The sequence below is a fragment of the Sus scrofa genome, chromosome 12, assembly GCF_000003025.6.
Source record: "Sus scrofa isolate TJ Tabasco breed Duroc chromosome 12, Sscrofa11.1, whole genome shotgun sequence".
Lineage (NCBI taxonomy): Eukaryota > Metazoa > Chordata > Mammalia > Artiodactyla > Suidae > Sus > Sus scrofa.
Genome location: NC_010454.4, coordinates 39,971,716 through 39,996,857, shown reverse-complemented (window position 1 = coordinate 39,996,857; position 25,142 = coordinate 39,971,716). Strand labels below are relative to the sequence as shown.

The 25,142-nt window shown below is 43.0% G+C and overlaps 1 protein-coding gene across 2 annotated transcripts; it reads right to left on the bottom strand.

Annotated features, from left to right (window-relative positions):
* Window positions 601–22,339, bottom strand: SLFN11 (schlafen family member 11). 2 transcript variants are annotated; one of them, XM_021067411.1, is made up of 5 exons: window positions 21,971–22,124; window positions 9,436–10,499; window positions 7,891–8,019; window positions 5,451–6,174; window positions 601–4,959 (listed from the first exon to the last, which is right to left on the bottom strand). In XM_021067411.1, the coding sequence occupies exons 2-5, from the start codon at window positions 10,490–10,492 to the stop codon at window positions 4,173–4,175; spliced, it is 2,697 nt and encodes an 898-aa protein (XP_020923070.1). In that variant the 5' UTR covers window positions 10,493–10,499; window positions 21,971–22,124; the 3' UTR covers window positions 601–4,172. The 2 variants fall into 2 exon arrangements, with proteins under 2 accessions (XP_020923070.1, XP_020923071.1); XM_021067412.1 differs by having other exon boundaries at window positions 839–4,956; window positions 21,971–22,339.

Genomic DNA, 25,142 nt, shown 5'->3' with positions numbered 1-25,142 from the left:
TTTTTCTTTTTTTTCTTTTTAGGGCCACACCCCCGGCATATGGAGGTTCCCAGGCTAGGAGTCTAATCAGAGCTACAGCCACAGCAATGCCAGATCCGATTTGCGTCTGTGACATACACCACAGTTCACAACAACGCCCGATCCTTAAGCTACTGAGTGAGGCCAGGGATCGCTGCTTGGGTTTAATCCCTGGCCTGGGAATTCCTGCATGTTGCAGGTGCAGCCAATGCAAAGTACTTTAAGCAAAAAAAAAAAAAAAAAAAAAAGCATTGCTTCACCTATTTTGTCAATGCAGGGAAAGTTTTGGCATTGTTAGACCCAGGGCTCAAATGCTGTCATCAATATTATTTTCTGTGTGAATGCCTTTATCTCTCTTTCATCCCCTGATATGGCGTAGGCCGGCAGCTGCAGCTCCAATTCAGCCCCTAGCCTGGGAACTTCCATATGCCCCAGGTGCGGCGCTAAAAAGGCAAAAAAATTTTTTTTTTCAGTAAACTAAAATAAGGAGAATTCCTTAGTTTGATAAAGATTGTCTACATAAAAGCTAGAGCCCAAATGATTAATGATCCCCTGAGATAAAGAATGAGACAACAATACATTCTATTACCGATTCTATTTGGCTTTGTACTGGAGGTTCGAGTTAGTATGATAAGACAAGAAAAGGAAATGAAAAACACAAAGATTGAAAATCAAGGCATAGGAGTTCCTGATGGCTCAGTGGATTAAGGATCCAGCATTGTCACTGCTACGTCTTGGGTCCCAACTGTGGTGTGGGTTTGATCACTGGCCCAGGAACTTCTGCAGGCTGCCGGTATGGTATAAAAAAAAAATCGAGAAATAAAACTCTCCAATTATTTATACAACAGGACTGTATATGTATACATCTACAGATTAACTCTTAGAAATAACAAGTGAATTTAGACACAAAGTCACTTGATAAAAATCGTGTTTCTATTACCTCTAACAATTAGCAAATTAAAATGTAAAAGATGATGCTACTTACAATAACATAAACCACATCAGATACCTAGAAATAAATCATGTGAAAGATGTTAAAGGATTCCACATAGAAAACTATAAAATATTGAGAGAAATAAAAGAAATCCTACACAAAAGTGAGATATTACCATGTTCATGGAATGGATGACTTGACATTACATTGAATTTATAAGTTCTCCCCACATTGACATACAGATTCTATGAAGGGCTAATCAAACCTTGAAACTTTGAGGGGACAGAGGCTGATTCGTTGTTTTTAAAGTGTATAGGAAAGTGCAAATAGTGCAGAACAGTGATAACTATCTAGAAGAAGAATAAAGTTGGACCAAACTACTTGAACAGGCATGTCATAAAAGAAGCCAATAAGTGAAAAGAGGTTCAACCTCACTAGTCATCAGGAAGGTGGAAAATAGTATTACGAGACATCACTATAGACTTAGAAGGGCTACTATTAAAAACACCGACAAAGGAGTTCCCATTGTGGCTCAGTGGGCTAAGAACCCGACTAGTATCCGTGAGGATGCAGATTCAATCCCTGGCCTTGCTTGGTGGGTTAGGGATCCGATGTTGCTAAAAGCTGCATCATAGGTCAAGCAGGCGTCTCGGATCTGGCATTGCTGTGGCTGGGGTGTAGGCCAGCAGCTGCAACTCCAATTCAGTCCCTAGCCTTGAACTTCTATATGCCATGGGTGCAGCCCTAAAAAGACAAAAAGCAAAACAACCCCTCCCCGCAAAAAAGAGCAAAAAACCCCCCACAAAACCAAGTGTTGGTGAGAATGTGGCATAACTGGAATTCTTACACAGTGCAGGGGGGAATGGAAATTACTACGACTGCTTAAGAAAATACATTTGGCAGTATCCCCCGAAAGCGTTAGGAAGTATCCACTTAAAATAGCCAGCAACTCCTAGGTAAAGTGTCAACAGAAATACATACTTCCATGCACCAAAAATTTGTGTATAATGAAAGAGAACATTTCCAGTCTCAGCTCTCAAGTGGAAATACTCCCAGTATCCATAGAAAAAGGATAAATGATCCTGTTCTCATATAGAAGATGATAAACCAAGGTAAGTGAATAAACTAGCGCTACATACAACTTATATAATATTCAGTGAAAGGAACTGGACCTAACACCATGTGCTGTATAGTGAATGAGTCCATTTGGATAGGTTCAAAGCCAGTCAAACTAACCTCCTGTATTTAAAGTCGGGATACTGTTTACTTGCAGGGAGAAGCTGCGGCTTAAGTTCCAACTGTGGCTCTGATCCCTGGCCTGGGAACTCCATGTGCCAAAAAAAAAAAAAAAAAACAAAGACAGAGCTTTGAATTTTTGGTCTAAATGTGTTCACTTTCATTGAGTACAATCCATGCACTTTTCTCTATGTTATGTTTCACGCTTAAATACAATTTTTAGAAAGTGAATAAACATTTTCTTTTACAGTGTGAGGATTACATAAAATAATGGATCTGAAGCACCTGTTTTGTAGTGTATGAATACTCAGTATCCATCACTTCCCTTCCTTTTATCTGATTGATAGTCCCTGTTCCTTTGGGTAGAGCTGCCTCCTTCTTTTCTGTAGTAGGAATGGAGTCCTGGGGGGGGGGGAGGAAATCATGTATGTGAAAAAAGAATCTAGATCTTTGGAAATAAAGGTTGAGGTGAAAACGTAAGGTTTTACTTGGTCCTAGGTATGTAAATGAGCTAAAATGCCATCAATCAATACAAGAATATAGACAAAAAGACCAAAAAAATACAGTATATATACAGAGAAGTTTCTTAAAGTTGAATTACTAGATTTAATGATGAAATATTTATTTTTCTTTCTTTTCGTCATTTTAGGGCCCCACCCGCGGCATATGGAGGTTTCCAAGCTAGGGGTCGAATCGGGGCTATAGCTGCCGGCCTACGCCACAGCCACGGCAATGCCAGATCCGAGCTGTGTCTGTGACCTACACCACAGCTCTTGGCAATGCCACATCCTTAACCCACTGAGCGAGGCCAGGGATTGAACCCGCAACCTCATGGTTCCTAGTCGGATTCATTTCCACTGCGCCACAACGGGAACTCCCAGAACCCCATTTTGGTCTCTAATGCTATCTCTCACTGAAAGCCAGAGAAAATGGCTTTATTTTTGTTTTCTTTTGGCCTATAACTTCTCTGTAAAGTGAAAATTAATGCTTCCTATCCCAATGAAAGCACCCAAGGGGGATGTTAAATGGAGAGTTTTTTCTGAACTTCTGCCATATTCAATCTAAGCTTGATATGGGCTATTCTGAGGACAAAAAAAAAAAAAAATTGGAGATTACAATTTTCAGAGATTAAATAATCATACCAGTGCTCCCTGTTCTGCCAAAATAAGACCCACCCAGTGGCTGACTGAATTATCTTGGGACTCTCCCAAGTCTTGCATCAATACAGTAAAGGGAAATATCAGGAATTCAGGAAACAAGAGCTGCTTGTGGTATGGCCAAGGTAGTTCTTACCAGACCACCCTTTAAAATTTTAAAAACCAAAAACTGCACAAAGTCACTTCGGAGGTCCAGACTTAGAAGAAAGACTGGTCACAGGATGAGTATATTGTGTCTTATGGTTTTTAACCCTGTGCTGTGCAGGGTGGTTAAAACTCCTTTAGAAAACCACTATCAGGGAGTTCCCTGGTGGTCTAGTGGTTAGGATTTGGCACTTTCATTGCCACGGCCTGAGTTTAATCCCTGGTCCGAGAACTGAGATCCCACAAGCCTTGGAGCACAGCCAAAAGCTACAAAAAGAAAACCTAGTCACTTATGATGGAGCATTGATCATGTGAGAAAAAGAATGTGTATATGTATCTGTGACTGAGTCGCCTTGCTGTGCAGTAGAAAATTGACAGAACACTGTAAATCAGCTATGATGGGAAAAAAAAATCATTTAAAAAAAGAAAAAAAAAAAAAAAAGAAAAGCTCTATCATTCTGGCTGGAAGAATTGGCGACAGAATTTGGGACAGTAACAGCTGGAAGGAACTAGGGGATGAAACCCTGAAAGGAGAGGTTCCAAACTCTGCGGGTCAGCTCTGCCCACATCTCTAGCTGCCCTGTGAACTGAAATGAGAAGTTGCTCCCAATATACCAAACAGAGGATCATCTATGGACATTTCCAAAGCAATCGCCTCATCTCGATTTGGCTTGGAATTCTTCCTAAACAACCCGACGCCGCAGAATATGCAGCTGTTGATTTGCTCTGGATACCAGACAGACGAGAATAGTGTGTAAGATAGCCGAGTCCACTGTCTTCGGGTGGATCCCAAACACGATGTTCCTTTCCAGGCCTGAGAATCTCCGGACGCTGTCCACCACAATGCAATCACCCAACACATCATTGGCATCGGTGAACTGCACTACCCGTATTTTCTTCCTCATCGCTCTCAAGAGCTCCTGCTTGTAACATTCCACATCTTTCACGGTGCTGAAGAGCACAGCAACATTCCTGGGAGAATAGCCCTTTTCGAAGAGAAGTTTGCACGTGTCGGCCACATAGGTTACTATTTGATTGAAAGTCAAGTTTTCCTTAAGTTTTAAGGTTCCCCGAACTCTCTGATCCCATTCAGCTTCAAGAACCATCTGCAGGGACCCTTGGGGGATGTTAGGTGGAGGATTTTTTCTGACCTCCTGCAACACTGTCTTTAGGTACTTGGCGATTTGATCTGCATTGCGGACCACTCTGGTGAGCCTTTCCCTTGGATACTGGGCTGAGAGAGGAGGGAGGCCACTGGACTCAATGTGGTTGGTCTGAAAGTAGTCTAGAAAGATCCAGAGAATTCCTGGGCAATCCTTGTCTCTGTGAGTGATGGTTTTCGCCTTCTCATACCAGTCCCCATCTTCTGTGCGGAAATTCTGAGCTTCATCAATGATGATGTGTTGAATCTTTTCAAAGTCAGTTTTCATGAAGGTTTTCCGGGTCACTGCGTGGCAGATCTTTTTGCTACTGTAAAGAAGTTAAAAAGACATGCTCAGGTTTTCTCTAAGTCCACCAAGGAGGAAAGTTACTTTATTATACCTCTACGAACATGGTATCACTGCCACAGATGATTTTAGCATCATTTTTTGTTGTTGTTGTTGCTATTTCTTGGGCCGCTGCCGCGGCATATGGAGGTTCCCAGGCTAGGGGTCGAATCGGAGCTGGTAGCCGCTAGCACCACAGCAACGTGGGATCTGAGCTGCATCTGCAACCTACACCACAGCTCACAGCAACCACAGCTCACAGCAACGCCGGATCGTTAACCCACTGAGCAAGGGCAGGGACCGAACCCGCAACCTCATGGTTCCTAGTCGGATTCGTTAACCACTGCGCCACGACGGGAACTCCGATTTTAGCATCTTATTCTCAAGGAACAAGGTGATTTGGGCTGGGGACGGGGGGCGTGGGGTGAATTCAGACTGGATCACGTTTGTTGACAATAAGACCCAGCTGCTTACCTGATAAAGTTCCTCAGAGGCTGGTTCTCACAGATGTAGAGGATTTCACCTGCCTCACAGTGAAACTCATTGCTTATCTTCTCCATGATCTTCATGGCCAAGACTGTCTTCCCTGAGCCGGGTAAGCCATGGATAAATAACTCTCTGTAATTGCGGAGGTTGTTTGAGAAGATCTGATACTGCTGGGCTGTGAGGAGATGTAAAACCTCACAGCCAAGCTGGTCACTTAAGAAAGACCTGAAGCTAAGCAAGACGATCACGAGGGACTGCAGCAAAGCTTCCATTTGCTGGATGTTTGCAAGGTAATAGGACCTGGGGTAATCAATCTGAGAGCCTGAGTCTTCCGAGGACTCTGCGTTACTCTCAGGACGCAGGTGGAGAACCTTGGTCATGACACACAGATACCCTGTGTAACCCCCCAGGTTCACCAGCTTCTGTTTCAGAGTAAAGGCGATGCGAATGGAGTAGGACTGCTCGCCTGCATCCTGCTCCCTGAGAATGGTGTAGATAATGGGGGGGCTGTTCTGCGTGACCAGCAGAGCATCGCAGATGACACCTTGCTTCTCTTCCAAGCTCAGGTCCACAGCCCAGCTTCTAGAAAAAATTAAAATTCCCTGGGAGAATGGAAGTGTTTCCTTATTGATTAATTCCTCGAAACCTTCATTCTGTGAGGACAGCTCCTTCCAGAGGGATTCAGGAGTATATTTCAGACGTCCTGGTGACACTAGATGTGGAAAGAATTACAAATTTAGGGACAAAAATCACATTTGCTTTTACGATTAATTGTAATTAATCAAAATTTCTATACTTATACTTAATGATGATTAATCTTATCAAGTATGACACATTACATATTTTTGTATATATTCTTTTGCCAATATTGTTCTATCACAGTAAAGGAGAAGAAGCCTTGATCCTATAAAACTGGATTGGGATGATCATTGTACAACTACAAATGTAATAATAAATTCATTGAGTAATAAAAAAATAAATTAAAAAATATTAGAATCTCAGACTCAACATGTCTAAAGGTACACACACACACACACACATACACACACACAAAAGAAGCCTTGAGAAGTCTGGCACACTTCCACTAAGCCTGTGTGCTTATTATGTTTATGACCTTGGAAAATTCCTTAAGACTCTGCTCCCTCACCTGTGAAACAAACAAAAATCCACGTTGAAAATATAGCACATCTCTTATGGTGAGGAATAAACGAAACAGCATAAAGCATCTCTCATTGTAGCTGCTTGAGAAATGTTCGTCCTGTTCCCCTTCCTATTCTCAAAGCAACTGAATCTCAGTCCCCCACTGGGATGAGAGGCATTTTTTTGCTCCTCATGCCATATATGCCTCTAGTTCAACCAGACTAAAGGTTTCCAATATGGATGAACATCAAAATCGTGTGAGTAGCTTAAAAAAAAAGGACATTACACGGTGTTGTCTCCTATAGTCTAACTTGTTAAGTCTGGAATAGGGAACCAGGTACCTGTACTTTTTAAATTTTTTGGCCACACCCACAGCATGCAGAAGTTCTCCAGGCCAGGGACCAAACTCATGCCACATCTATGATTCAAGCTACAGCAGTGACACCAGATCCTTAACATGCTGAGCCACCAGGGAACTCCTATACTTTGAATTTTAAAGATTTATTTATTTATTTATTTTTAACCTTTTTATTATAGTTGATTTACAACTTTGTCAATTTCTGCTGTACAGCAAAGTGACCCAGTTATACTTTCACATATATCCTTTTTTTCACATTATCTTCCAGCATGTTCCATCGCAAGTAATTAAATATAGTTCCCTGTGCTGTACAGCAGGATCTCATTGCTTATCCACTCCAAAAGCAATAGTTTGCATCTACTCACCCCAAACTTCCTGTACTTTTTAAAGCAACCAGAAATACTGATGGTCAGTCTGATTTAAGAACTACAAGATCAAAAGGTCTTTTTTTTTTTTAAGGGCCGAAGGCACGGCTAATGAAAGTTCCCAGGCTAGGGGTCAAATCGGAGCTACTGCTGCCAGCCTATACCACAGCCACAGCAATGCCAGATCTGAGCTACACCTGTGACCTACACCACAGCTCACAGCAACACCGGATCCTTGACCCACTAGCGAGGCCAGGGATTGAACCCACAACCTTATGGTTCCGAGTCGGATTTGTTTCCACTGTGCCACTATGGGAACTCCCCAAAAGGTCTTTATAGGCAATAGTGTTCCTGGATTCTATACGTGGTACTGCCTCAGCCAATGAGGTCAGTGAGGGTTCGTTTCCAAACCATGTCTCACCATGTGCTTGTAGCTTTATCATCTTGTACACACAGGTTTTACAGACCATACGTTCAGGATTTTAAAAAACAAAACCTAGCAGTTTATCTCCCCTTTCCCTAACAGAGAAACTGGCTGGTGTCAAGTAGGCAAACCAGTTACTACCTGGAAATAAGCGTTGCTGGAGATCCTTCTTATGCTCCAGGTCTTTCTTGGAGTACACGGGTCTGCTAAGAGGAGGTCCAGTAGACAGACTCAGCTGAGATTCAAAGTCTTCGCACAACCGTGAAAGATCTTAACAAAGAGAGGAGATTCATGTTATTCTGACATGCTAGTTCATCTCTTCACTGAAAAAGACTTTATGAGTAGGTGTATTATATGACTGTTTAGGTGATGTGACTTGAGACACAAGGGCAAGCTAATACCCTATTCACCCTGCATAGACAAATCCCGTTATTGCATATGAAAGTTGCTAAAATCCATCACAAAAGAGACATTCTTTGGAAGTTTGAATGTGTTTCCCATTCCATATACATCTTCACTCTCTGTATCTGGATAGCATTTTTTTTTTTTTTTTGGTCTTTTTTGGGCCACGCCTGCAGCATATGGAAGTTTCCAGGCTAGGGGTCAAATCAGAGCTGCAGCTGCCCATCTATGCTGCAGTCACTTCCACACCAGATCCAAGCTACATCTGTGACCTACATGGCAGCTCATGGCAATGCCAGATCCTTAACCCACTGAGGTAGGCCGGAGATCGAACCTGAGTCCTCAGGGATACCAGTCAGATTCGTTAACTGAGCCATGACGGGAACTCCTATAACTTAATGTCTAATAATGGCTATCCAACAAGTGGCTCACAAACTTCCTAAAAATTTAGTAAATGGTTCTAAAGAGCCACTTCCAATACTCTACTGTATGGCAATCATCCCCAAACAATTTCCATTTTTTTTTTTTTGTCTTTTTGCCTTTTCTAGGGCCACTTCCCATGGCATATGGAGGTTCCCAGGCTAGGGGTCTAATCGGAGCTGTAGCCACCGGCCTACACCAGAGCCACAGCAACGCGGGATCCGAGCCGCGTCTGCAACCTACACCACAGCTCACGGCAACACCAGATCATTAACCCACTGAGCAAGGGCAGGGACCAAACCTGCAACCTCATGGTTCCTAGTCGGATTCGTTAACCACTGTGCCATGATTGGGAACTCCCCCAAACAATTTTCTTCATCTGAAAAGAAATGGCCTATTCTAAGACACTAGATTTGGGCTTATCATCACCCAACAAAATTTATGCATGTATGGGAAGTAAGATACTTAAAATACAGAAAACACATTTTAGTGGGTGTGAGAAATTTGAAGTCATAGGAAAGAGAGGAAACCTGTTTAATATGGAGGTTCCCAAGAGGTAGAAAAGGAGTTCCCATTGTGGTTCCATGAATTAAGAACCCAGCTGGTATCCATGAGGATGTTGGTTTGATCCCTGGCCTTGCTCAGTGGGTGATGCTGCAAGCTTTGGCATAGGTGGATGTGGACTGAATCTGGTATTGCTGTGGCTGTGGCATAGGCTGGCAGGTGCAGCTTCGATTCGACCCCTAGCCTGGGAACTTCCATATGCCACAGGAGTGTCCATGAAAAGACAAACAAAACAAAACAAACAAACAAAAAAGCCCCAAAGAGGTAGAAAGGACAGAGAGGGAGTTTTTTCTATCTTACCTGGATCTGTGTCCAGCATCATGTTTACCCAATCCTGAGTTGCCAGGGGGCAGATGAGCTTGTCCTTCACCATCCAAGACCTGGGAGCTTCTGAGAATATTGCACCACAGAATGGCTTTACTTCGATCACACAAGCATAGCCATATAGCTCTCCCTTGGCTAACACATTCAAGATCTTGACTGTGAAATCTATCTGGCATTGAGATTGGCAAAAATGGACACAAGGTAATTTGTATATTGCGTTTTCTATTGTCTTTTTCAAAGAGTCACAGTCAACTTTTTCTTTAGCACATCCCAGAACTTTCTTACTCTTATCATCCACTCCAATAAAAAGACTGCCTCCTTCTTCAGTGTTTGCAAATGCAGAGATGTACTCTGGAATTATGCTTTTCACATATTCTTGAATGCGTTTTGTAGAGAACTGCTTAAACTCTATGGATTGAGACTCAGGAAAAGGCACGATTTCACCATATTCAAGATGGTCTTTTTGGAAAAATTCATAAGGAGAATGGAGGTCTTGATGTATAACTTTGATGAGTTTACTAGAAGGTTCTTGCCCGACATTTTTTGCATTCATTTTTCTGGTGTTCAGGAAATGGAACGCGTCTCTTGAATTCATGAGAAGCACAGAAGTGCCAGATCTAATGTATAATGAGGAACTCAGGCTGCAAATTCGGGGCTTAAAGGAACTGTCTTCGGTGAAGAGGTCACTGCTCCAAGACTTAACAAAAATGTAATAACATTTCCCTTCTTGCTTAGTCTTGAAGAAAGCCTCCAAATTTAAAGACTGAGTAAGTGTTCTCAAAGACTCTTCTAAATCCAGTCCCATCTCCACGGGATGCTTGTCGTTGTTTGCCATCTCCAGCTGAATCACTCCACCTCCTGAGTTTAATAAAGCACATGCAGCTTTTACAACTTTCGCCTTCTCTTCCTCTCTCTGAAATTTCTGCAGCTTTTTTCTGTTTCCTTCACCAAGAGTTACTTTTCCTATATTGATGACCAAGTCTGGGTAGGATGACTCTAGCATGAAAGATGAATCAGGTTTCTCCATGCTCATTCTGCAACTGAAAACATTAAAACATGTATCTCATGTTGAGCAAGTAGATTGTTAGTACACAAAATGCATGTATTAATTTATTTCAAAATACTTGAGTTCTTGTAAGTGCTGGGGGCTGGAGATTAATGAGTAAATCAAAAATGAGCATAGCTCTGACCCGCAGAGCTTATGGTCTAGAAGGAAACATGGTCAAATACAGCAATCGAGGAGCTCCCGTTGTAGCACAGCGGAAATGAATCTGACTAGTATCCATGAGTATGCAGGTTCGATCCCTGGCCTTGCTCAGTGGTTCAGGGATCTGGCGTTGCCGTGAGCTGTGGAGTAGGTCGCAGAGGAGACTCAGATCCCACATTGCTGGCAGCTGCAGCTCTGATTTGATGCCCCCTAGCCTGGAAACTTCCATATGCCGCAGGTGCAGCCCCCACCAAAAGTAATTGCACTAATGTGTGATACACAGCCTGAGGGGAGCACCAAACTGCAACAGTTGACTTAATATGAATAGGGAAGGCTTCTTGGGGGAGAGGGCATTTAAGCTAAGATCTGAATTAGCCAGAATTCCCACTGTGGTGCAATAGGACCAGAGGCATCTTGGGAGCACTGGGATACACGTTTGATCACTGGTCTGGAACAGAGGGTTAAGGATCCCATGTTGCCGAAGCTGCAGCTTACTGAGGCTTGGATCTGATCCCTGGCTTGGGACCTCCATATGCCTTGGGGTGGCCAATAAAGAAAAAAAGTTTTTAATAAAAAAAAAAAAGGTCTGAATTAGCCAAGGGAAGGGATCTGAGGTTAGGAGGAGTCATTGCATTACAATGAGAATGAACAGTATGTAGAGGAAGGCCTGAAATCAGCAAAAGGAACTGGAATGGTAGAGAGATGCTCAGTCCGGCCAGACCTTAAGAGTGACAGGGGATGGGAGATGAGGAGAGATATTTGTAAAAGAGGAGATTTGAAAGTTAGAAAAGGGAGTCCCCATTGTGGCTCAGTGTATTAAGGATCTGATGTTGTCTCTGTGAGGACTTGGGTTGATCCCCGGCCTCGATCAGTGGGTGAAGGATCTGGTGTTGCTGCAGCACAGGTCACAGATGCAGGTCAGATTCCACCCCCTGGCCTGGGAACTTCCATTTGCAGCAGGTACGGCCATAAAAAGAAAAAAAAAAAAAAGAAAGAAAATTGGAAAAGGAGGATGCTTACTATTACCACTTCTAGTCAACACAGAAGTGGAAGTCCTGGCCACAGCCATCAGGCAAAAAAAGAAATAAAAAATATCCAAATTGGAAGGGGAGAGGTAAAATTTTCACTGTGCAGGTACTATATATAGAAAACACTATGGACCCCACACAAAAGCTACTAGATCTGGAGTTCCCTGGTGGTGCGGTGGGTTAAGGATCTAGCTTTGTTATAGCTGTGGTTTGGGTTGCAGCTGGTGGTGTGGATTCAAACCCAGCCTGGGAACTTCCACATGCTGTGGGAATGGCCAAAACACCCCAAAAACAAAAATCAGAAACTACTAGATCTAATAAAAGAATTCAGCAAAGCAACAGGATACAAGATTAATATTCAGAAATTGGTTGCATTTCTTTATACTAATAATGAAATATCAGAAAGGGAATGTAAAAAAAGAAAAAAACCTTTTAAAATTCCCCCCCCCAAAAAAAAATACCTGGGAAAAAAAATCTGACCAAGGAGGTAAAAGATTTATATGCTAAGAACTATAAAACATTAATAAAGAAAATTAAAGAGATGCAAAGAAATGGAAAGATATCCCATGCTCTTGGATTGGAAGAATTAATATTTTTAAAATGGCAATACAGCTCAAAGCAATCTACAGATTTAATGCTGTGATTCCTATCAAATTACACATGGCATTTTTCACAAAACTAGAACAAATAATCCAAAAATTTATATGGAGCCATAAAAGACCCAGAACTGTTAAAGTAATCCTGAGGGGAAAAAAACGAAGCAGGAGGCATAACTCTCCCAGATTTCAGACAACACTGCAAAGCTACAGTAATCAAACAGAGTGGTATTGGGAGTTCCCCGGTGGTCTGGCAGTTGGGGACTTTGCATTCTCACTACTGTGGCGTGGGTTTGATCCCTGGTCCAGGAACTTCCACATGCTATGGGTACAGCCAAAAAAATCCAAAAATCAAAACAGTGTGGTATTCATGCAAAAATAGAAGTAAAGATCAATGGAATGGAATAGAAAGCCCAGAAATAAACCCAGGCATCTATAGTCAATTAATCTTTGACAGAGGAGACAAGAATATAAAATGGGGAAAAGATAGTGTCCTCAGCAAATGGTGCTGGGAAAGCTGGACAATCAGGTGTAAATCAATAGTTAGAACACATCCTCACACCATGCACAAAAATAAACTCAAAATGGCTTAAAGACTTAAACATTAGACATGACACCATAAAACTCCTAGAAGAGAAGATAAGCAAAATATTTTCTGATATAAATCGAACCAATGTTTTCTTAGGTCAGTCTCCCAAAGCAATCGAAATAAAAAAACAACCAACAGAATGGGAAAAATATTTGTAAAGGATAAGGGCTTAATCTTCAAAACATACAAACTGCTCATCCAACTCGACAACAAAAAAACAAACAACCCAATCAAAAAACAGGCGGAAGGGAGTGCCTGTTGTGGTGCAGCGGAAACGAATCCCACTAGGAACCATGAGGTTGTGGGTTCAATCCCTGGACTCGCTCAGTGGGTTAAGGATCTGGTGTTGCTGTGAGCTGTGGTGTAGGTCACAGACGCGGCTCAGATCTGGCGTTGCTGTGGCTGTGGTATAGGCCAGCAGCTGTAGCTCAGATTCGCCCCCTAGCCTGGGAACCTCCATATGACGTGAATGTGGCTCTAAAAAGCAAAAAAAAAAAAAAAAAAAAGGAAAAATGGGCAGAAGACCTAAAGAGACATTTCTCCAAAGAAGACATAGAGCTGGCCAGGAGGCATATGGAAAGATGCTCAGCATCACTAATTATCAGAGAAATGCAAATGAAAATGATAATGAGGTACCACGTCACACCAGTTAGAATATCTAGCATGGGGGGGGGGCAAGATGGCGGAGGAGTAAGAGGTCACGCTCACCCTCTCCCACAAACACATCAAAAACCCACATCTACGTGTAAAAAAGACGCACACCGAACATCAACGGAATGCTGGCAGAAGGACTTAAACCTCCAAAAAGAGCAAGAAACTCTTGACATGACCGGGTAGAACAAAATAAAAAAGAGAGCGGGAGAGAGAAAAGGAATCAATGCGACTAGCATTCCTGAGAGGGAGCCCTGAAGCAGAAAAGGAACCCACATCCTGGGAAGCCACCTAACTGACGGAAAGATCAGCCTAGTCGGAGGGACCTTCAAGTCGCCAAGAAAAGCGCAGCAAAGCAGAGTGAGAGCCACACAGATCATCTGCACCACCGGCCGGACACCACAGCCTGAGCCGCTCGGGCTCCGGAGGTCAGTCCCGGGGAGAGAGGTCAGTCCCCGGGAGAGGACTGGGGCTGGCTGTGTGGGGACAGCCTGAGGGGCTAAGGAGCAGTGCGCCATGGGCGGGGGAGTCACGGGCTGAGGAGGGGAATGCCACGGCCAAGGGAACCCTGAGAAAGTCCACACCCGCAGGAGAGGCGAGGCACCATTGTTGGGGAGGGGAGAGGAGGAGGGGCGGCCGCCATAGGAAACTTCCTGCGCATGCCCACGTCCAGGAGCCTCCTCTTGCTGGTTTAGGGGAGACTGGGCGCTTCTTGTGCAGCCTACCGGTGGCCAGGCACTTCTTGTGTGGGCTAAGGGCATCAGCGGGCTAAGTGTGACATGGTGCCTCTTGCACAATCTTGCAAGTGGCAAGGACAGACCGTGGCAATTGTCTCAGAGGCCAGAGGGAGGCGTGGCTTGCCATCACTGGGGGCCTGTGAGTGGGTTCCACGTGCGACCCCAGTCACCTCAGGGGTTGGCAAAAAAGAAAAAAAGAGGGCACTGCAACCACGCACCATACGCTGTTGCTCTCACTCCCCTGGGAACACACCCGCCTTGCAGCTGCCACTGCCAAACGCTCTGGGTGTCGCCCAGACACTTGGTCACTGTCCTTTCCCAAGACCCTACAACTAGAAGGAGCTGGTTCAGCACCTCCTGCATGGGCTAAGTGGGACAGGGTGCTTCTTGCGTGGTCTGCAGGTGGTGGGGGGCAAACCGCTACAGTTATCTCTGACTCCAGAGATGGGCATGGCCCACCGCCACCAGGGATACCTGAACAAATGTCACTTGCAGCCCCACCACATTAGAGGGCACCACAGAGAAGGACATTGTGACGGAACAACACCTCCTGTTGTCATTCTCGCTCCCCTGGGAGCGCACCCGCCCTGCTGCTGCCATGACAAACACTGTGGGCAGTGCTCAGACACTTGCTCACTGTCCCTTCCCAGGAACCTACAACTAGGAGCAGTTTGTGCAGCACCTCCTGTGGGGCTAAGCAGGACAAGGTGCCTCTTGCATGGTCTACAGGAGGCATGGGGACAAATCACCGCAGTTATCTCTGGCTCCAGAGGTGGCAGTGGCTCCCCACCACCAGCGGCCCATGAACAGACACCACTTGCAGCCCCATTCACCTCAAGGGCACCACAGAGGAGGGCACTGTGACCGAACACCACCTGTTGGTGCTTTTGCACCTCTGGGAACATACCTGCCCTGCAACTGCCACTGCCAAATGCTCCAGGCAATACCCGCATGCCTGATCTCTGTCACTTCCCAGGATCCTGCAACTAGGAGCAACCTGTGTAGCACCTCCTATGTGGGCTAAGTGAGATGGGTTGCTTCATGCAAGGCTTACAGATGGCAGGGGCAAACCACCATAGTTATTACCGACTCCAGAGGTGGTCATGACCCGCTACCACTAGGGGTCCCTGAACAGGCACCACCTGCAGTTCTATGCAAGGGGGATAACAGCCTTCTCACACCAAAGAAAGAGACAGCAAATATTCAAACATCTGGGCTCAGGGGAAATGAATCCGACTAGGAACCATGAGGTTGTGGGTTCAATCCCTGGCCTCGCTCAGTGGGTTAAGGATCTGGCATTGCTGTGGCTGTGGCGTAGGCTGGCAACAATAGCTCTGATTAGACCCCTAGCCTGAGAACCTCCATATGCCACAGGTGTGACCCTCAAAAAGGAAAAAAAAAAATTAAAAAAAAGGAGGTAGTGAAAATACTGAAGAAATTAAGAGAGGATATGAACAGTAATGCAGATTCCTTTAGAAAGGGACTAGAAAATATAAGGAGGAGCCAAGAAAAACTAGGAAATTAATTTGCAGAGATGCAAGCTGAGCTAAAGTCAATATTGAGCAGAATGAATAACGCAGAGGAACAAATTAGTGACATGGAAGACAGAATAATGGAAATCACCCAATCAGGACAGCAGACAGAAAACCAAATGAAAAAACATGAAAGCAATATAAGAGACCTATGGGATAATATAAAGTGGGCCAATCTATACATAATAGGAATTCCAGAAGGAGAAGAAAAAGCTAAGGGGATTGAAAATATCTTTGAAGAAATTATGGTTGAAAGCTTTCCAAATCTAAAGGATACTGATATCAAGATACAGGAAGCACAGGGGGCCCCAAATAAGTTGAACCCAAACAGGCCCACACCAAAACATAGTGTAATAAAAATGGCAAAAGTTAAAGATAAAGAGAGGATTCTAAGGGCAGCAAGAGAAAGGCAAAGCATTAATTATAAGGGAAACCCCATAAGGCTATCAGCTGATTTCTCTACAGAAACACTACAGGCCAGAAGGGAGTGGCAAGATATCTTTGAAGTGCCACGTTGTGCCTCCATGTTGTGGCACAGTGGTTAACCTGCATTGTTGTGGCTCTGGTGTAGGCCTGTGGCTAGAGCTCAGATTAGACCCCTAGCCTGGAAACCTCCATAAGCCTCGGGTGCGGCCCTAGAAAAGACCAAAAGACAATAAAGTGCTGAAAGGAAAAAAATTGCAACCTAGAATACTCTATTCAGCAAGAATATCATTTAAAATAGAAGGGAAATAAAGAATTTCTCCAACAAACAAAAGCTAAAAGAGTACAGCAATACTAAACCCGTTCTAAAAGAAATACTGACAGGGCTTCTCTAAGTTAAAAAAAAAAAAAAAGATTTAAGTTGGAGGAACCCACAACTGGAAAGCAATCACTTAAATAAGCCAGCATACAGATCTAAACATGAAGATGTTAAAAAAAAAAAAAAAAAAGACATCAAAGTCATACAATGTGGGGGAGGAAAGTAAGAAAACATAGATTCTGCCATGGGTGCAGCACTAAAATGACAACAAAAAAAAAAAAAAAAGAAAGAAAGAAAATATAGATTCTTTTTTATTTAATGATGTGTTTGAGCCTATATGACTATCAGGCTAAAGCAAGCAGATATAGGAAGGGGTTAACATACTTAAAAAACAGGGCAACTACAAATCAAAATCGAACATTACATTCACAAGAACTGAAAAGAAAAGTACTCAAGCATAAAAAAAATGGAAACCATCCAACCAAAAAAAAAAAAAAAAAGGAAGAACAGAGAAACAAAGAATCAACTGGAAAACAAGGTTTAAAGTGGCAAAAAAATGAGATAAAATTGAACATGTGCAAGTTGTTGAGAATATAGCTCACTATCCAAAAATAGTTCAAATAAAATATAGGGGGATTCATCAAAATAAAAAATAAAATAAAATGGCAATAAATACATATCTTTCAATAATCACCTTAAATATCAATGCACTGAATGTTCCAATCAAAAGACATAGAGTAGCAGATTGGATCAAGAATAAAAACCTTCAATCTGCTGTCTACAGGAAACTCACCCTAGGGCAAAGGAGAGATATAGATTGAAAGTGAGGGGATGGGAAAAAATACTTCACGCCAATGGACAAGACAGGAAAGCAGGAGTTGCTACACACACACACACACACACACACACACACACACACACACACACACACACACACAGTGGAATACTACTCAGCCATAAAAAAGAACAAAATAATGCCATTTGCAGCAACATGGATGGAACTAGAGACTCATACTGAGTGAAGTAAGTCAGAAAGAGAAAGACAGGTACCATATGATATCACTTATATCTGGAATCTAATATAAGGCACAAATGAACCTTTCCACAGAAAAGAAAATCATGGACTTGGAGAACAGACTTGTGGTTGCTGAGGTGGAGGGGGAGGGAGTGGGATGGATGGGATGCTTGGGGTTAACAGATGCAGACTATTGCCTTTGGAATGGATCAGCAATGAGAATCTGCTGTGTAGCACTGGGAACTATGTCTGGTCACTTATGATGGAGCATGATAATGTGAGAAAAAAGAATATATACAGGTATGTGTAACTGGGTCACCATGTTGTGTAGTAGAAAATTGAGAGAACACTGTAAACCAGCTATAATGAAAAAAAATCATACAAAAAACACAAAAATAATAGCATTAAAAAATCTACAAATAATAAGGAGTTCCCATCATGACTCAGTGGAAATGAATCTGACTAGCATCCATGAGGACACAGGTTTGATTCCTGGCCTTTCTCAATGGGTTAAGGATCTGATGTTGCTGTGAACTGTGGTGTAGCTTGCAGACTTGGCTTGGATCTGACATTGCTGTGGCTATGGTGTCCGCCGGCAGCTACAGTTTAGATTTGACCCCTAATCTGGGAACCTCCATATACTCAGGGTGTGGCCCTAAAAAGGGATTGAATCTGAGTCCTCATGGATACTAGCCAGGTCCTTAACTTGCCGAGCCACAATGGGAACTCCTAATATTTTCTTTTTTTTTTTTCATTTTTTAAAAGTTTTATTGAGTTCCCATTGTGGCTCAGCGGTTATGAACCTGACTAGTATCCGTGAGGACTTGAGTTCGATTCCTGGCTTCGCTCAGTGGGTTGGGAATCCAGCACTGCCATGAGCTGTGGTGTAGGTTGTGGGTGCAGCTTGGATCTGGTGTTGCTGTGACTGTGTAGGCCAGCAGTTGCAGCTCTGATTTGACCCCTAGCATGGGAACTTCCATATGTTTTGGATGCGGCCCTAAAAAGACCAAAAAAAAAAAAAAAAAAAAAGCTTTATTGAAGTCTAGTTGACTTACAATGTTGTAATAATTTCAGGTGTTCAGCACTGTGATTCAGTTTTACACACATTCCTTCTTTCTCAGATTCTTTTCCCATCCAATTCTTTTTTTTCTGTCTTTTCTAGGGCCGCACCTGTGGCATATGGAGGTTCGCCAGATCCAAGCCTCGTCTGCGACCTACACCACAGCTCATGGCAATGCCAGATCCTTAACCCACTGAGCGAGGCCAGGGCTCAAACCCGCAACCTCATGGTACCTAGTTGGATTCGCTAACCACTGAACCACAACAGGAACTCCTCCCATCCAATTCTTGATAATAGTAAATAATACTGCATTTACTTAAAAATATTAAATGGACATCCATTTCTCCAAGCACTGTGCTAAATTCAGAGTGGTCAGTGATGAACAAAACAAATGTGGTTCCTGCTCTCAAGGAGGTCACTCTTTAGAGAAGCTCACTGTTAAATAAATGACCACTACAGATAAAAGTTCAGAATGTCAGGGATGCTTAGAATGGAAAGTGTCCTTTTCTGGCAGTTGGAAGCAGGATGGCTTCAGAGTAGGTGTTCCAGAAAAAGTACTATTTTGAGTTAAGATCTGAAGAATGTGAGATAAAGATTTAATTAGGTGAAGAACGGTGGAAAAAAACTTTGCAGAGAGAAGTAGGAAAAAGTATGTCAAGTTCAAAGGACTGACTGACTGAGGCACAGAGATGGAAGGACAGAGAAGCAGGAAGTGAGGCTGGAAAGGTGATGAGGGTCAGACTGCCCATTGTCTGGCGTGGCCCTTTAAGGATTTGTACTTTATCCCAAAAGTAACGGAAAGCCATTGGAGCATTTTAAGCAGGAACACATGGCATCATATGCACAGTTTTTTGTTTTTGTTTTTACAAACTTTTTTCTGGTTGCAGCACGGAGAATGAATTGGAAGAGGCTAGAGTAGTGGTGGAAAAGATCTTTGGGGATGAGATTTCAATAGTCCAAATGAGGAGTTCCCTGATCGCCTAGCAGTTAAGGATCTGCCATGGTCACAGCTGTGGCCCAGGTTTGATTCCTGGCCCAGGAACTTTTGTGTACCAAATATCTGTGGCTGTTGCCCGTGTCTAATAAAATAAATATCTGTTATTGCAGGTGATTGTTTTCTTATTATAGAGTGGCAAATATTTTTCAACCATCCACTTGCTGAATTATTCATAATTCTATATTCATTTTTGCCCCATCTCCAAAGGATTAGAAGAAGCACCTTGTTAGGCAAGTTACTTCCCAGTGCTTTTAATTAATGTTGGTAAATCATATAACTAAATGTATTTTTTTTTGAGAAATCTATATTTATTTTTGGGGAGGGACTTGAATGCACAGCTTTTGGGGTTTTTTTAGCAGTTTTTTTTTTTTTTTTGTAATCAATTGTTATTTCCCCAATACCTTTTTTTTTTTCTACTGTACAGCATGGTGACCCAGTTACACATATATGTATACATTCTTTTTTCTCACATTATCATGCTCCATCATAAGTAGCTAGACATAGTTCTAAATGTATTTTTGGCACACTTGTAAAAAATAACCCTGAAAATGCAACGAGGTCAGAGCTTCCCCCTCAATATCTAAGTTACTCCTGAAAAAGAAAGTGTTTACATTATTAAAAGCAAGAAAACCATTGTCAAGATCAACCAATTGGGTACCTGAAAAAGAATCCTAATAGTCACCACTTCCCGCCAAGGCTCTAGCTCCTCCTTGTCCCATCTGATAGTTTGTTGATCAGTCCACCCTACAACCCCCTACACCTCTGTCTCAGACTTGATCAGGTTGTCTCACTGGAATCCTGCCTCCGGCAGCCCTGGCCAAGCTAGAAGGTGAATTCCATCTAAGAGCCAGTTCTCTGCACTGGAGAATTTAAGTCTATTTCACTTAGGAAAAATGTGGGCATAGCACGTCCACCTCAGCCTCTCTTGCCTAAAGTAGATGTATCTGGAAGGGTCTGTAGCCACAGGGTAAATTTTTTTTTTTTTTTTTTTTAAAGGCCGAACCTGTGGCATATGGAGGTTCCCAGGATAAGGGTCAAATCTGAGCTGTAGCCACTGGTCTATGCCACAACCACAGCAATGCCAGAACCGAACCTCCTCTGCGACCTACGCCACAGTTCACAGCAACGCTGGATTCTTAACCCACTGAGTGAGGCCAGGGGTTGTACCTGCATCCTCATGGATGCTAGTCAGATTTGTTTCCCCTGAGCCATGACTGGAACGCCAACACAGGGTGGATTTTGAACTTAGAGTTCTGTGGTCTTTTTTTCAGCCCCTTCTTCCTTCTGAACAGGCATTGGCTTGGGTATCTCCATCTGGTCTATACCTATCTTGAGAATTAGAAGATTCCTTAGGGTCAGGTGGCCGAAGAGAAAACTCCTGAGTCCTGAACTGTTTGGATGCCTTCAGCTTAACAAAAGCAAGCACAGGAGGCATGCCACATATGGATTGTCTTGAAAAAGAAATCCCCACTCTTTTTAGTTTCACTTTCTCCGCTGTGCCCCTGTCTTTGTGGTTTCGATTTCTCAGAAAACTAATCAGAAGGCACTTGCCTTTTAATGTCTAACTTTCCAACCTAGAGATGGGGGGTGGGGGGAAGATGACTGTTTCTTGTTTATAAATAAAAATTTGTCCTTTTCATAAGCTGGTGAAAACCGAGTTAGTTCTGGCTGGAAACTTTAAACTTCTTGGAGAACAACCCAAAAAACCTGTTTGGATACACACCAAACTGTTCTTAACGATTACACCCTGAGGAGTAGAATTAGAAAGGAAGATAGAGAGAGAGGGAGGAATTGCTATTTTCTACAACATGCCTGTATTACTAGAGACATCTTTAATGCAATAAGGAAAAGAAACCAGTGCTGGAGCCAAATAAGAAATTAAGCAGCGCAGCTCACTAACGTTCTCACTTAATTTTTCCAGTAGCCTCTATAAACCTGAGTTGGAGTTGAATCTCATTGAAACTGCTGCTGGATTTCTTGTTATTGATTTGACTGCCAATGCTGCGAGTACTGTTTTGATTAAGTTTCTTCTACTTACCACCTTTATCTGTAACTTCCCTCCACAGCCCACACAAGCCACAGTCCCCTTGAGCTTTTTTTTTTTTTTTTTCGGTTTCTTTGGGGTAGCCATTCTTACAGATTGCAAAAGTTTAGCCATCATTTTTAATGTTGAGAAAAAGTGTCGTGCCCTAGAGGGAATTGAGTTTATGATGTCCTGTTTTCTGCAGGTCTCAGTTATCAATAACCATCGTAGTTGGACCTGCCCTATGGATCTTATAATGATTTCAAGATGCCTTTCAGCAACAACCACCAGGAAACTTTGAAAAAGAGAAAAAAAAAAAAGGTTTATTACTTACAGGTCCTGGAAAATACACAGCAGACCTGGGGCCACACAGCGAGGTTGCAGGTAGAGCGAAAAAGAAAGCACGCAATCTTGGAGTTCTGCTTTTAGTAGGGTGGAGGATGCAGGCTGAGGGTTTGGCGGGCTCGTTCTTGCTGAAATTGCATCATAAGGGCGGGAAACTAAGGCCTGAGAGAAAGAAAGAAAAACTAAAACGCAGAAAAAATGGTGACCCGGATGGTCAGATATAAAATCAACCACAATCTCCAAAACAAAAGAGCCTCATTGCAGGGAGGTGGCTGGCAATGTGTTTATTCAAGACAGTGAAAAAGGAAAGAAAAAAAATTCAACCATTAGGATTGACACTACAACCCAGCAATTAGTTCTCTGTATTGGCTGCTCATCAGAACCTTTCAGCACACTTTTTAAAAATGTAGATTCTAAAATTGTTTTTAAAATACAAATAAAATAATATAAAAATAAAATCATATAAAAATTTAAAAATATTTTTTTTTTTGTCTTTTTTTAGGGATGTACCTGTAGCATATGGAAGTTCCTAGGCTAAGGGTCAAATCAGAGCAGCAGCTGCCAGCCTATGCCACAGTCACAGCAATGCTGGATCATTAACCCACTAAGCAAGGCCAGGGATCGAACCCACGTCTTCATGGGTGCTAGTTGGGTTCATTAACCACTGAGCCACTACAGGAACTCCCTAAAATAAAAGTTTTAAAAAGGGGAAAAAAAAAATGAAAATGCTAGGGCTCCTCCCTAGAGGTGCAGAATCAAACAATGAATCTATATTTTCAAGGTTCCCCAGTTGATTCTCTGGTCTACCAGGTTCAGGGACTACTGAACTGCCGTATTTCCTGTCTCTCACTGTCACACTCTCTTGGCTCACTATTCATAGTGGATTGTCCTAGAAATTACTGGTATTACAGACTGCCACATAAATCCAGTTTGTACCAAATCTGGTTCCAACATGGACAGCATTATCACTTCATGACATTGCCTACAAGTGGCCAAACAGGGCAGGTAATGACCTGGCTGCAGAAAAGCAATACAACCTACAAATTACCCCAAAACATAGATTTTTTAAAAAAATTACGCTTAAATGTCCAATGAGAAAAACTCAGCAGGGTCCAGGGAGTGTCTTAATAGCCACCATTCACAGCAGATTTAATGTGGTGCCAGCATTTCATAGTACCCCTGTGTTTGCGGCCCTTGTTTGAGAGCAAGCTGCCCCAAGATATGCCACAATGGCATGTGGATTGTTTTGTATTAAAAGTACTCAAGAAGGAGTTCCCGTCGTGGCGCAGTGGTTAACGAATCCGACTAGGAACCATGAGGTTGCGGGTTCGGTTCCTGCCCTTGCTCAGTGGGTTAACAATCCGGCGTTGCCGTGAGCTGTGGTGTAGGTCGCAGACGCGGCTCGGATCCCGTGTTGCTATGGCTCTGGCGTAGGCTGGTGGCTACAGCTCCGATTCAACCCCTAGCCTGGGAACCTCCATATGCCGCGGGAGTGGCCCAAGAAATGGCAACAACAACAACAACAACAATAATGCCGAGGGAGCGGCCCAAGAAATAGCAACAACAACAACAAAAGACAAAAAAAAAAAAAAAAAAAAAAAAAAGTACTCAAGAAACAGCTGGTGGGAGGAAAATTGATATTTACACTTGATCTTAGCCAAAAGTCCGAGAAGCGATAAGGAAAATTGATATTTAAAAAAAGAAAAAAACCCAACCGTCTGAATCCCCTCTTTCCTCCTGAAAGTAAGAAGTAAATCTCCCAAGTGAAAATATCTCCTGGGGTTTTTTGTGGCTCAGCGGTTTGGGAACCCAACTAGTATCCATGAGGATGCAAGCTCGAACCCTGGTCTCGTTCAGTGAATCAAGAATCTGGCATTGCTGCAAGCTGCAGCGTAGGTTAAAGACAAGGCTCGGATCTGGCATTGTGGTGGCTGTGGCGCAGGCTGGTAGCTGCAGCTCTGATGAGACCCTTAGCCTGGGAATTTCCGTGTGCTGAACCTTTGGGCCCTTAAAAAAAAAAAAAAAGCAGAAAGCAAAAAAAAAAAAAAAAAAAAAAAAAAAAAAATGGCCCTATACTAGAAGGATAGAAAGCATCCTTATCACCAGACAAGGAATTCAAGGCTAAGAAGGATAAACAAACTCTGTTTGTTCTTCATGACTCTGCTACCCCAAGCACCACCCGCTTCGTTAAATCTTCACAATTGTTTCTTTGTCTAAAAATGTGGTATGAACAGCCTGCTTTGTTCTCTGGGGTGGAGGGTGGCATTTCCATGAGACCTCTGTGCCTATTTTTTTCTTCCGTTACTCTGGCTTGTGTCAGTTTAGAGCCGAGAGGACTCAAGAGAGATGGGGGGAAATTTCCTCCTCCTCGACATTTGTTATTCCTGGGAAGAAACTGAGCTTCAGAAAGGTTAAGTGAGTGTTTGATCATATACTAGGCAGTGAGAATTTAGTAGTGGCTTAACAGCTACTGTTTGTTGACACTTGAGTTGTGTACTAAGCTCATGGAACACAGCATTTAATTACTACAGCGACCATCTGAGGAATGGATATAATATTGTTATTTCTGTTTTAGGTAAGAAAGATCAGTTAATCTGCCCAAATCACATTTGGGTGCCTGAGCCTGTATTTGCACCATGTCACACCTGGCTTTGAAACCTACACAAAACAAGTACACGGGTACTTCCTCAAAACATAGGCTGGTGGAAGTTCTAGTTGTTCCTGAATAGCACTGTAAATAGTGGGTGTTCTTTCTGCAACACATTCACAGCCTCCACCCGTTTCAACATTCCATACCACGTTTCCCAAATCATCTCCAAATTCCAGAGTTTCAGGCAGAGAGAGATCCAGAATCTGGAATTTTAATCACCACACTAGGTGATTCTCTTTTTTTTGTGGCTTTTTTGGGTTGCACCCTCGGCTTATGGAAGTTCCCAGGTAGGGGTCGAATCAGAGCTGTATCTGCCCGCCTGCACTACAGCCACAGCAATGCCAGATCCAAGCCATGTCTGTGACCTACGCCACAGCTTACAACAATACCAGATCCTTAACCCACTGAGCAAAGGCAGGGATCGAACCCGAGTCCTCATGGATATGAGTAGGGTTTGTTACCGCTGAGCCATGACAGGAACTCTGACACCAGGTGATTCTTTTTTTTTTTT